Consider the following 12,927-nt stretch of genomic DNA (forward strand, 5'->3'; position numbering starts at 1 on the left):
TTCAGTCATGGTGTTAACATGTGTTTCCACCAAATCTTGTCGCTTCACCAACTCCCCAATTTCATGCTTTAAATCCGTTACAGCTTTAGTCACATCAAGACGCAAAGATTGCATTTCTTTACGAATATCCAAAAGCAGATCTCTCAAAGAATCCGGCGCCTCCTGTGAACTATCATGAAGTTCTATTTCATTTCCTTTTTCAGCTCCCAATTCCATTAAATTAGCTTCTTGCGAACCAACTTCCACCAATTTTGAAGCTCTCAACTTCTTACCAACAAATCCATAACTGTCCAATTTTCTCCGCGAAGACATGTTTCAGTCCAGATCACATTCAAAATAGATCCAATGATTCGGATTGTTTTTAAACAACCTCTAGATGGCAGCATAGATTCACTTTTGTTATACGGCTGGATTTTGCCTGACAATCTGTGCCCACACTTTCTCACAGCTGATGATCCAAGACGCTGCATAAAACCAAGATCTCATAGGGCAAGCGAACTGAAGCAGGCAAATATCAACTTCAAATGTGTTCAGCTCCAGTAAGATCTCATTAGGTAAGAGAGCCAAAGCAGGCGAGCAGACAGAAACCGCCAGCAGTCAGATGTAAACAAAACCGCCAGCAGTCAGATGTAAACAAAACAAGGAGTAAACTAGATCAAGCAGGCAGACAAAAATAAACAAAACATCAGCGACTGTCTCCTCAATTCACTTTCAGCTCAAGTCCACCCGATTGAACTGTCACTGTGTAGCAGTCAGCGCTCGTGTCTGACAGTTGATTTCAGACATTAACTGCGAAACTGCCGCACAGCTGACCGCCGCTGACAGCACATAACTTCATTTAGCTGCCAAACTTTCCTCCTTTATTTTTGAGCCATCCAAGACACGAAGTGTAAAGGAAGTTTCCTTCTTAAGCGCTGACTATTAGATCCGACAGTTAATTTCAGGCATCACACAGCTGACCGCCGCCGACAGCACATAAAAACTTCATTTAGCTGCCAAAACATTTTCCTCCTTCATTTTTAAGTCGGAAGTTTCCTTCTTGAGCGCTTACTATTAAATCCGACAGCTAATTTCAGGCATCACACAGCTGTGACAGTGCATAAAAACTTAATTTAGATGTCAAAACACTTTCCTGCTTCATTTTTGAGTCGGAAGTTTCCTTCTTGAGCGCTGACTATTGGATCCGACAGCTGATTTCAGGCATCAACGGCAAAAACCGCCACACAGCTGACCATCGCTGACAGCGCATAAAAACTTCATTTAGCTGCCAAACACTCCTCTCTCTGACCAACACAATCTGCAATCTCCTTCATTCTTGAGTCATCCAAGAAGCTGCCAATGTGCATCAAATTAACTCACAAGGTGGTTGAAGACGGAGCCTTCACATTAGGCTACCATCTTCTCTGATGACGTCTTGAACCCTTCTGATTCACCTGTTGAATCAATTCTATAATAAATGAAACTCAATAATCCCCTATTTGTCTTGAATAGATTGTAAGCTCTGGCAAAGCAGGGACTGTCACTTGCAAGTTTGCGTACAGCACTGTGTATATCTAGTAGCACTACAAAAATAAGTAGTAATAGTAGTAACAAATAGTAGGATGTTTCAAAGGTTATAAATAAGCCTAAAGGCATTATTTTGTTTCCTCCAAGACTAATGAGACAGTTAGGGAAATTAGATAAATCTGTGGGTAGTTTACAGCGCACTGTTACGTCTAATATGCCCAAATAGAGAATGCGCTACCGGAGGAAGTGATCAGGCAGAGTACGGTACAGGGATTCAAACAGGGATTGGACGGATTCCTGAGGGATAAAGGGATCGTGGGATATTGAGAGAGGTATCCAGGTAAAAAGTATAGAAACCCAACCAGGTCATGCATGTGCAAGACCAGAGGGTTAGGACTTCGATGGGAAGATAGGACTTAAATGGGAAACCAAGGTGGCAAGGGGGCCCCTTCTGGTGATTCAGACAGGTCGTGACCTGTTTGGGCCGCCGCGGGAGCGGACTGCTGGGCAGGATGGACCTATGGTCTGACCCGGCGGAGGCACTGCTTATGTTCTTATAGGAGCTAAGAATCTTCGCTTTCTAAATTTCCCTATCACGCACTACCTATCTCCATTGGAGCTGTTAAGAATATATTTGCGGGAGAGTTTGCAATATACCAGTGTGGATACCTTTGAGCCTGATAATCTCTACTACATTCCGAGGGCTTCTAGGGAGTTGGTAGATGAGGGGGAAATAGATAAACTAGCTTCATCAGACTGTTTGGATTTATCTCAGTTTCTTGAGTCATCTAAGGACACAATAACAAGACGTGCCACCTTGTTGGTAATGTTCAAATCAGAACTAGAGAAATAAGCTATTTCAAAGTTGTATTTCATGAAGAAACAAGTTCTGTTTTGTGGCCAATGAGTTTCTATTTTTTCCGATGTATCTAAGCAGACTCAGGGCTCCTTTTACTAAGCTGTGGTACCATTTTTAGCCCGCGCTAACCCCCGCGCTATGCAGAAAAACTAACGCCAGCTCTATGGAGGTGTTAGCATCTAGCGCGCGCGGCATTGTAGTGCGCGCTAAAACCGCTAGTGCAGCTTAGTAACAGGAGCCCTCAGTTAAAGAGGAAGCAATTCCTACTGCTTAAACCTAGGGTTTTAGCGTTGGGTGCAACCTTTCTTCTAAAATTTCCTTGTAAATGCCTTATATCATCTGCAAGTGATAGATATGTGTGTCTAGACCCAATCCAGTTGGAAGACTTTCTTAAGGATAAACCAATACATGGAATTTCTTAATTTACTTTTACAAGTCTGGGAGGGTGTTTAGTTGACATTTAAAAAGTATGCCACATGTTACATATTTGGTTTAGTTAATTTGTTTCCTAGCGGCTGCACTAGCGGTCTGCATGATGTGGACTAGATCAATGATATAATTTTTTCTTTGTACTTTATTTTTATGAGCATTTATGCTGTTGATGAAATGGATATTCCTTTGTTTGTTATTTAAATTGTAACAAATGTATAAATAAAGATTTTAAAAAAAAAAAAGACTAATGAGACAATCTTACTGTTTCAGGTAAAAGGGCAACAAGTGAAATCTCCTGCCACCATAGCTGAGGGTATCACAATGACTGCAGTAGGAGACACTATTATTATCAGAAAAGTTTCAAAGGTGCAAGTGATAGTCAGCAGCAATGAAGGAATCATCATTCAAGTCAACCAGGCCTTTGCTAATAACTTGTGTGGCCCCTGTGGAAACTACAACGGGATTGATGTGGATGACTTGGTATTCCCAGACGGAAAACGTGCTGACACGATTTCTCAGATCATCAGCATTTGGAAAGCTAAGGATTTCTACTGCTGCCTTTAAAGATTATGTTCTCTGGTATGGTTTTTTTCTTCACTATGTGCTTTGTTGTCACTGTGTTCACTAAAATGCTTTCTTGGGGAATATCTGAGTATATTGGGATTTAGCAAACAACCTGGATGGCTTAATGGATAGAGTTGATCTCAGGTGAATTGCCATTCGACAGGTGTCCATGTCACTGTATAAAAAAACAGCATCACACCTGACACTCTTCTCTGCTCATTAAACTTTTCTAGAAGTGTGCACAGCCAGAAAAAAAGTTTGGTTTGTGCTGATTTATAATGAAGTTTTCTTTATTTTAATGTTGTACCTATTCATCTATTGAGGCTTTCATTGTATACGAGTATGTAAGTTAAGTTGTAGGCATATCTATATACAAGCAATTTGTGCATACTTTAGATTTTTATACACATATACAAACCAAATGTGCACTCAATAGATGCACACCCTTAAGTTTTTTTCTAACTCATTTTCTATGATTTTAGTGCAGTTCCAAAATATGGGCACATTACTAGTATTACAAGGGGCCACTGAAAAGGTTTCAGCTAAACCAACAAAATTGGAGCAGTCTCCATTGAGAGCTTTACACTTAGTTCACTTAGTCTCGTTCTGTATTTTTCTGAAGAAATGAATAAAGTGGAAAATCACTGGACTAAGAGCCTGATTCTGTATAGGACGCCCGGTCTTAGCAGCTTCCTAAGCGGCTTTTGAGAATCGTACATGGGTAACCTATACAGAATCACGTTTGTCCTGATGGACAAACACCTAACCTTGTCTAATCCCACCTAACCACCCTGATTCTGTAACCAACGTCTATGTCATAGGCGCCAGTTAGAGAATTGCTTTGTCGCTGAGCTGATTGTGGCAAGGGAATCTCCCTGCCGTGATCAGCTCAGCAGCAATCGCAGCGGCAGGAAACCCCCGACACCCCCCCAAGTCAGACAGCAAAAGGGATGCCCACTCCCTCTTGCCACCCCACCTCCAAAGCATCCCTACCAAAGGATCCAGCAAGAGCGCCCAATTCCTCCTGCCTGAACTCCCTGAGAAGCCCCCAGCAGGAGGAGTGCCCAGTTGCTCCTGCCAGAACCCCCCCCCCCCCCCAAGCAACCCCTGGCAGGAGAAGTGCCCAATTCCTCCTGCCAGAACACCTCTCCCCCACCCAATCGCGATAGGCATGAGGGATGTCCACTTCCTCCTGCCAGACCACCCCTCCACCTGCTAACTCCCCATGCACCCAGCGATTCCCCTACTCTACCCCTAACTCCCTCACCCTACTTCATAAACAGAAGGTCTGACAGGAGAGAGGCATATACCAGGAGCCCTCAATGGAGACTGCCCCAGCTTTGTTGGTTGGGCTGAGAACTTTCAGTGGCCCTCGTATAGCACATTATAAACATCAAGATATGTAATTAAGAATTGCTTTTGGAGTTCTTTACAGAAAAATTCCAAAGGAATGCCTTATGACCATGACAATGAATAAGTCTGTGCAATATTTCAGTTTGAACATGTGGACACTTCTGTATGTATATTTCCTAACTGAAAAAAAAAAAAAAAATGGAACATGGATAAAAGTTAGATGCATATGTTTCTAAACTCAGGAAATTTAAATATCAGCGTCTATGCATGAACAACTGAAAAATTGTACACAAGAACAGCAGGAGAAGCCAACAACTGTAGCACATATACTCTACATGCACACACACTCTATATAGATACACACACACTCTCCAAAACACAATTCACACATTCCCCCATACACACCCTCACCTAAACATCAAAACAGAGAATATTCATACAAACAACTCTTCAGGTGCCCACCCTATAACTCTCTGAATAGGAAACAGAGAGTGGGGGTATATGGGCAATACTCGGACTGAAAGAACGTCACTAGTGGGGTGCCCCAGGGCTCAGTGCTTGGACCTGTGCTCTTCAACATATTTATAAACGATCTGGAAATGGGTACGACGACGAGTGAAGTGATTAAATTTGCTGATGATACGAATTTATTCAGAGTAGTGAAGATGCAGGGGGATTGTGAAGACCTGCAACAGGACATAAACACGCTCGAGAAATGAGCCGCGACATGGCAAATGAGGTTCAACGTGGATAAGTGTAAGGTAATGCATGTTGGTATCAAAAATCCCATACACGAATACACAATGTCCGGGGCGGTACTTGGAGAGACCCCCAGGAAAGAGACTTGGTAGTACTGATCGACAAGTCGATGAAGACGTCTGCGCAATGCGCCGCAGTGGCGAAAAGGGTGAACAGAATGCTAGGAATGATTAAAAAGGGGATCATGAACAGATCAGAGAAGGTTATCATGCCACTGTTCCGGGCCATGGTGTGCCCTCACCTGGAATACTGCGTCCAGCACAGGTCGCCGTATATGAAGAAGGACATGGTACTACTCGAAAGGGTCCATAGAAGAGCGACTAAAATGGTTAACGGGTTGGAGGAGTTGCCGTACAGTGAGATATTAGAGAAGCTGGACCTCTTCTCCTTTGAAAAGAGGAGACTGAGAGAGGACATGATTGAAACGGTCAAGATAATGAAGGGAATAGACTTAGTAGATAGAGACAGGTTGTTCACCCTCTCCAAGGTGAGGGCACTCTCTAAAGTTAAAAGGGGATAGATTCCGTACAAACGTAAGGAAGTTCTTCTTCACCCAGAGAGTGGTGGAGAACTGGAATGCTCTTCCGGAGTCTCTTATAAGGGAAAACACCCTCCAGGGATTCAAGACAAGGTTGGACAAGTTCCTGCTGTATCAGAACGAACGCAAGTAGGGCTGGTCTCGGTTAGGGTACTGGTCTTTGACCTGGGGGCTGCCGCGTTAGCGGATTGCTGGGCATGATGGACCACTGGTCTGACCCAGCAACAGCTTTTCTTATATTATGTCCTATCCCATCCTCAGACCCTACATATGCAAACTACCCATAAAAATACACATCCCCCATATCCCTCCACACACACCAGCCTAAAACCCATATAATAAATAAAGTGAGTGCCCTCGGTGTGGAATCCCAAAGTGACGGACTGGAAGGCAACAGAGGGTAATGGTCAATGGAGATTGCTGTAAGGAAAGTGATGTTACCAGCGGTGTGCTTCAAGGCTCAGTTCTTGGGCTTGTATTTTTAAACATGTTTGTAAGCAAGATTTGCCTTTTTGCGGATGAAACTAAAATCTGCAATAGATCTGACACCCATGAGGAAGGATCTAGTGAAGCTTGAAGAATGGTCTGATATTTAGCAGCTAAGACTTTATGCTAAGAAATGCAAGGTCTTGCACTTGGACTACAAAAGCCCAAGTGGGTGAAAAACTTTGGTCCACTAAAGAGGAGCGGGACTTGGGTATGATAGTATGTGAGTAACTTAAGGTGGCCAAACAGGTTGAAAAGGTGATGGTGAAAGCTAGAAGGCTGCTTGGGTGCATAGGGAGAGGAATGGCCAGTTGGAAAAATGAGGTATTGAAGCCCCTGTATAAGAATCTGGTGAGACCTCATTTAGAATACTGTGTACAATTCTGGAGACCACACTTTCAAAAAGATATAAACAGGTGTTGGTCCAGAGGAAGGCAACTAAAATGGTTGGTGGTCTGTGTCATAAGGCATATGGGGACAAAGATCTCAATATATATACTTTGGAGGAAATACGGGAGAGGGGAGATATGATAGAGGCGTTTAAATACAATCAGCAAAAAAATTGTTATTAGCCTAGTGACGCGGACACCCCTTGAAAATACATTTATAATAGGTGGAGAAAAAGCCTCAACTTATCAACAATATAGGGACGGCAACCCAATGAGTTTTTAAGCCAGTCCTGCTCTGTATCATAGGCAAAAATCTCCACACATTTCAAAATGTAATTTTTCAAAATGGGACCAAAGCCACCACTGTGCACAGGGAGCCAGAAAAAGAACAAAACAGTTCACTTATCTTCCATGATGGCAACAACAGCAGCGAGTGGATCTTCCTGCTATAGCACTTCTCACGCTGAAAAAAGACAAGGAACTGAATGTCACCGGTGGACGGAGCAGGAGAGAATGTGATTGCCCTGACACAGCCGTTGTTCGGCGAAACAAGAGCTTTGTTGGTGACATCCAGTTGTCTTTTTTCAGTGTGAGAAGTGCTATAGCAGGAAAATCCACTCGCTGCTGTTGTTGCCATCGTGGAAGATAAGTGAACTGTTTTGTTCTTTTTCTGGCTCCCTGTGCACAGTGGTGGCTTTGGCCCATTTTGAAAAATTACATTTTGAAACGTGTGGAGTTTTTTGCCTATGATACAGAGCAGAACTGGCTTAAAAACTCATTGGGATGCCGTCCGTATATTGTTGATAAGTTGAGGCTTTTTCTCCACCTATTATAAATGTATTTTCATGGGGTATCCCCACCACTAGGCTAATAACAATTTTTTGCTGATTGTATTTATACTTTGTTATTGCGATTTGGATTCTTGAGAGACGTTTAAATACCTATGTGGCATAAATACATACAAGGCAAGTCTCATTCAATTGAAAGGAAATGCCATAGTGAGAGTACATAGAATGAGGTTAAGAGGTCATTGGCTCAGGAGCAATCTAAGGACTTTTTTTTACAGAAAGGGAGGTAGATGCTTGGAATAGTCTCCCTGTAGAGGTAGGAGACAAAGACTGTATCTCAATTAGAGAGTTGCGTGGGGACAGAAATCCCACCCATCCCTGCCCGTCCCCGCCAGGATCCTCTCTGTCCCCATCCGTCCCCGCCAGGATCCTCTCCGTCCCCACCCGTCCCCGTCAGGATCCTCTCCGTCCCCACTCATCCCCGTAAGGAATTACTTCCATCCCTGCCCATCCCCATAAAAAGCAGCAATTACTTCTGACAGGATCATCAATTCCAGTTTATTTTGTGTTTGCGCTGCTGTTTTCCTTGGAACCCTTTTTTTGTTTTCTGTTCAGATAATTAACTTATAAACCCCCTCTTTTACTAAGGCTGATGTATCCATTATATTATATGGTCGAACCCTGCTTCCCCATCCCCATGGGAGTCCCGTTGACTAGATGGGGTCCCCGTGGGAGTCCCGTGGGCCAGAGGAGGGTCCCCATGGGAGTCCCGTGGGTTAGGGGGGATTCCCACGGGACCCCTGCGGGATCCGTGACATTCCCGCTATCCCCGTTCCCATGCAGACCTCTAATCTGAATTCAAGAAAGCATGGGACAGGCATGTGTGGGATCTCTTAGGAGAGGAGGAGATAGTGGATTCTGTGGATGGGCAGAATGGATGGGTCATTTAGCCTTTATCTGCAATTATGTTTCTATGTTTCTATGCATTTCCCCAGCCACAAATACACATCCCCCATATCCCTGCAGAAACACTTCAACATACCCACATAATCCCTATCTACTCCCCTCTCCCCCCAAAAAAAACATACCCCACAAACAGGCACAATCTATAATACACATTTTTCTTGTAGACAGTTCCTCTCCTCAAAAAATAAAATCACACAGTTTCTTAACGCATACATCCCAAATTAAAAGAAACCCCTCACACAAAAATCTCCCCTAATTAACATTTCCAACAAATACTGCCCTCATACACACTCCCCAAACACTTTTCTTTCCACACAAACATGGTTCATTATACTTTTATACTACAAAATTACTTGACAAGTGCATTTTGGCTCACAAATACCTGATGATGGCAAAACATGACACAGCACACCTGATTATAATGTCAGAAAATACAGCACAAAGTGGCCTTACTTGAGGAACATCATAGGTAAGGAAGACACATGTAGAAAAATTATATTCAACCCCTCTGTTCAGATTGCAAGCACCACAACATATGTAGATAAAGCGGTGATTACCACCACTGTCCATATAGAATAAATATTATGAGCAATTTTTTCTATTCCAATTTGATCTGGATAGTGGTTTCTATATTGCAGCTCTCTGTATAAATTACTTGGGGCCCATTTTACTAAAGCTTAATGCACACTAATGGACATTGTTAAATGCTGCATATCCTATTTCATGCCTATAGGTTCCGTGGCACTTAGCATATACTAAGGTCCATTAGCACACTCTAAGTTTTAGTTAAAAGGCCCCTAAGATAGTGCTGGGGCAGTCTATCAAGATATTCATGGTGCTTTAAGGGTAGTAATGCACTGGTGCTCCAATTTGATCTCAGTAGTGCCTTCGATCTTGTAGACCACACTAATCTGTTGATTTGCTTAGATGCATTAGGTATCCAAGTAAATGTATATTCATGGTTTAAAGGATTTTTAGAAACTAGACTTTACCAAGTCAGGTTTAAGACTCAGCTCTCCTTGATTTGGAGAAACCCATGTGGTGTCCCTCAGGGATCTCCTCTTTCACCTACATTGTTTAATGTTTACCTTTCATCATTAGGATCTTGTTTGAGTAGTTTGGATACTGATCACCACTAAAATTGAAACTATAATGAAACAGATGTCTATTTGGATGCAGCAATTTAAACTTAAACTCATTCCTGACAAAACAAAATTTTTTGTGGCATCTCTTAGTAAAACTCTTCCTGAATCCTCCATTAGTATAAATTCAACTACATATACAATTCATTCAACAATCAAAATATTAGGACTTGTTTTAGATCATCATCTCACCATGAAGACTCTGATAGATGCAGTAGTACGTAAAAGTTACCGTATTTTTCGCTCCATAAGATACACTTTTTTCTACCCAAAAGTGAGTGGAAATGTCGGTGTGTCTTATGCAGCAAAGATCCCTTTTTTAAAACACCCCCCACCCCACCCCACCCCACCCCGTCATACCTTTTAAAATGTCTCGTACAGCCTGGTGGTCCAGCGGAGTATTGGCCGGCAGGAGCGAGCTTTCCTGCCTGGGCCCGGTCTGCTTTCTGAATAGCTGCTGTGAGTTCTCGCAGGACTCACGAGAACTCACAGTAGCCATTCAGAATGTAGCGCAAGCCCAGGCAGGAACGAGCTTCCGATCCCCGCTGCTCAGCTCCCGCTGTCATCAGCCCGCCGTCGTCTTCAACTTAATGCTTGGCGCTGCTGCTCTGCTCCTGCTGTCACCCGCCCGCCGCTGTCTTCAACTTAATGCTTGGTGAGGCTGCTCGGCTCCTGCTGTCACCCGCCACCTTCAACTTCATGTTCGGTGTCCTGCTGCCTTGCCTTCGCCAGGGGGCACGCAGGAGCAAGGTCAGTGGGGCCTGATCGTGGGGCTGGGGAATGCAAAGGGTGCTGGCCGAAAACAAAGAGTCCATGGCAGCCATAAATGAAGCAACTACAATAAGCTCAAGGGAGTATCTAACTGTATATTGGCAAAGGCCCTGCCAGTTCTGCCTCCTTTATCATGTATGAAATGCATCAGAGGGGCAGAACTAGCAGGGTCTTCACAAGCACATATGCACCAAGGAGCCTTAGAACCTATTGTGTTGCTTCTTGCATTGCTGCTATAGGGCCTGGAGATGGCAGCAGAAGAGAGTGAGGGATCTGCCCAGGAACTGTGATCTGATGCCTCTCCTACTGTTCCCTCAGGCTTGATGTCCCTCAAATGTTGGCACCTGTCTGTCAAGCTTACCATGCTTACTGGGTTGCTCCAACCCTGGAATGGGGTTGGCATTTTGGTGGAATAGTAGAAAAACTCTGATGAGGAGACTATGGAGAGACAAACCAGCTGTTGGTGTTAAGAGTTCTGTTCAAAGCAATGGTGGGATCTGAATCTATGAATGAAATCCATGTCACTGCTCTGCAAATTTCTTCTATGGAAGCTAACTTTGCAGTACAGGGTGAAGAGAGAAAGAGGCCTGAGGGGGCAGGGGAGAACTTTTGGATGGTTGCATTTTCCACAGTACAAGAAATGTTTTCTGTTTCTGTAATGCTACATTGACAAGCATAGTCTGGCTTCTCAGGGTCAATTCAATTCAGTTTTTGTCTGGCGAAGGAAAAGGTCGCAGGTGCTGGGGGTGGTTAACACCTCTCGCATTGTTTATTGTACTGGCATCCTCCATGCTTTAAAATAGCTCAGTATTGCAAGCCTCGTTGCTCTAGCCCCCCTCCCCCCCCCCATTATTTGTGTTAATAAGGTTGGGCTGGAAGGGGGTGAAAAGACCACTGCCCCTATACTCCCCAGGAAAGATTTGGATTCGGGCAATCGAGGAGGGAGGGGGGTATTTGCCTTGGTTTTCTCTATCCCTTGGAAGGGGGTGAAAGTTGGTTCTTCCTCGGGGACCATAAGAGTCCAGGTCCCTGATGGGGGTAATAGAGTTTTCACATATTTGGGGTTTATGGGTTTGGGAGGGTGGGTGATAGCCTGGAAGGGAGGGGGGACAGGGTGCAGAGCCAGGAAGGGAGGGGGGACAAGGTGCAAAGCCTGATATATATTACTACACAATTTGGTTCGGAATGATTTTTTTCTTGTTTTCCTACTCTAAATCTAGGATGCGTCTTATGGTCAGGTGCATCTTATGGAGTGAAAAATACGGTATTTCAACTTATGGAGGTTACAAACAATTAAATCCTATTTTGAATTTGCTGCTTTTTGACTATTAGTACAATCACCATTACTGAGTCTTCTTGATTACTGCAACATTGTCTATTTGACAATCACTAAGAAAGAATTAGGGAGACTGATACTAATACAGAACACAGTGGTCAGGATGATCTACGGCCGGATGATCTACGGCCTGAAGAAATATGACCATGTCATATCCTATTACTGTGAATTACATTGGCTTCCTATGGAAGCTCAGGTTCTGTTTAAGCTGGGTTGTTTTTGTTAGAAAGTACTGTATGGATCCAGCTCCTCCTTATTTGGTGAATAGATTTTGCTTAGCTTCATATAAACACAGCAGAAAAACTCATCCTTTGTTTAATTTTCCTTCTGTCCAAGGCTGTAGAAGTAAAAAATGTCTTGATCGTACACTAGCGTACCAAGCAGCCTCACATAACAAAGAATTTTGAGCGTTATTTCTCACAGCTTATTCTTATAAACATTTTAAAACACAGCTGAAGACTTATCTATTTTCCAAGTATCTGATTAATTAATTCATTTGTACTATGCTTATCTTTAATAGTCTTTTGTAAACCGTGTTGAACTTGTGGTTACATGGTTAACAAGCACAATGTAATGTAATGTCTATAAATATAAACTATTGATTGGGATAATATCTGTCATTATCCAGATAAATGCCTTTAAATACTGAGCCCTAAATTTCTTCACCCTTATAACCAAGAAAAAAAAGTCCTAAATGTTATTTTGTGATTTAAATTGATTAGTATTTTAACTCTTGTGTATTTCTCATTATTGTCATTTAGAATTCTTGGACTCCTGAATCATCTTAGATTCCTCAGGACATGACAAGAAATGCTTCCAAACAATCCTAGCTTCAAATAATTTCTTCTTGCTCAATTTTTTCTTTTTTCAAAATATGATCTGTAACACTTTCTTTTTTTGTTTCAATATATGATTTGTAACCTTAGCAACACAAATGTAGATTATCATGTGGTAAACATGCCAAATGTAAGCAAATAATAAAATCCAAAAAAATTATTGCATAATAAACTACTTATTTGGCAGAAATTATGTGGATGT

At 42.8% G+C, this 12,927-nt stretch overlaps 1 protein-coding gene across 2 annotated transcripts in view; it reads left to right on the plus strand.

Moving 5' to 3' along the window:
- Positions 1-12,918, plus strand: part of LOC117345605 (IgGFc-binding protein-like) — a 121,124-nt gene extending 108,206 nt beyond the window's left edge. For both annotated transcript variants that reach the window (XM_033914496.1, XM_033914497.1), the window contains 2 exons: positions 3,068-3,376; positions 12,651-12,918. In XM_033914496.1, coding sequence (XP_033770387.1) covers positions 3,068-3,361 — 294 coding nt within the window. In that variant the 3' untranslated portion in view covers positions 3,362-3,376; positions 12,651-12,918. The remainder of the gene's footprint in view (positions 1-3,067; positions 3,377-12,650) is intronic.
- Positions 12,919-12,927: the final 9 nt, after the last annotated feature.

This window comes from Geotrypetes seraphini, chromosome 11, assembly GCF_902459505.1.
Source record: "Geotrypetes seraphini chromosome 11, aGeoSer1.1, whole genome shotgun sequence".
Taxonomy (NCBI): domain Eukaryota; kingdom Metazoa; phylum Chordata; class Amphibia; order Gymnophiona; family Dermophiidae; genus Geotrypetes; species Geotrypetes seraphini.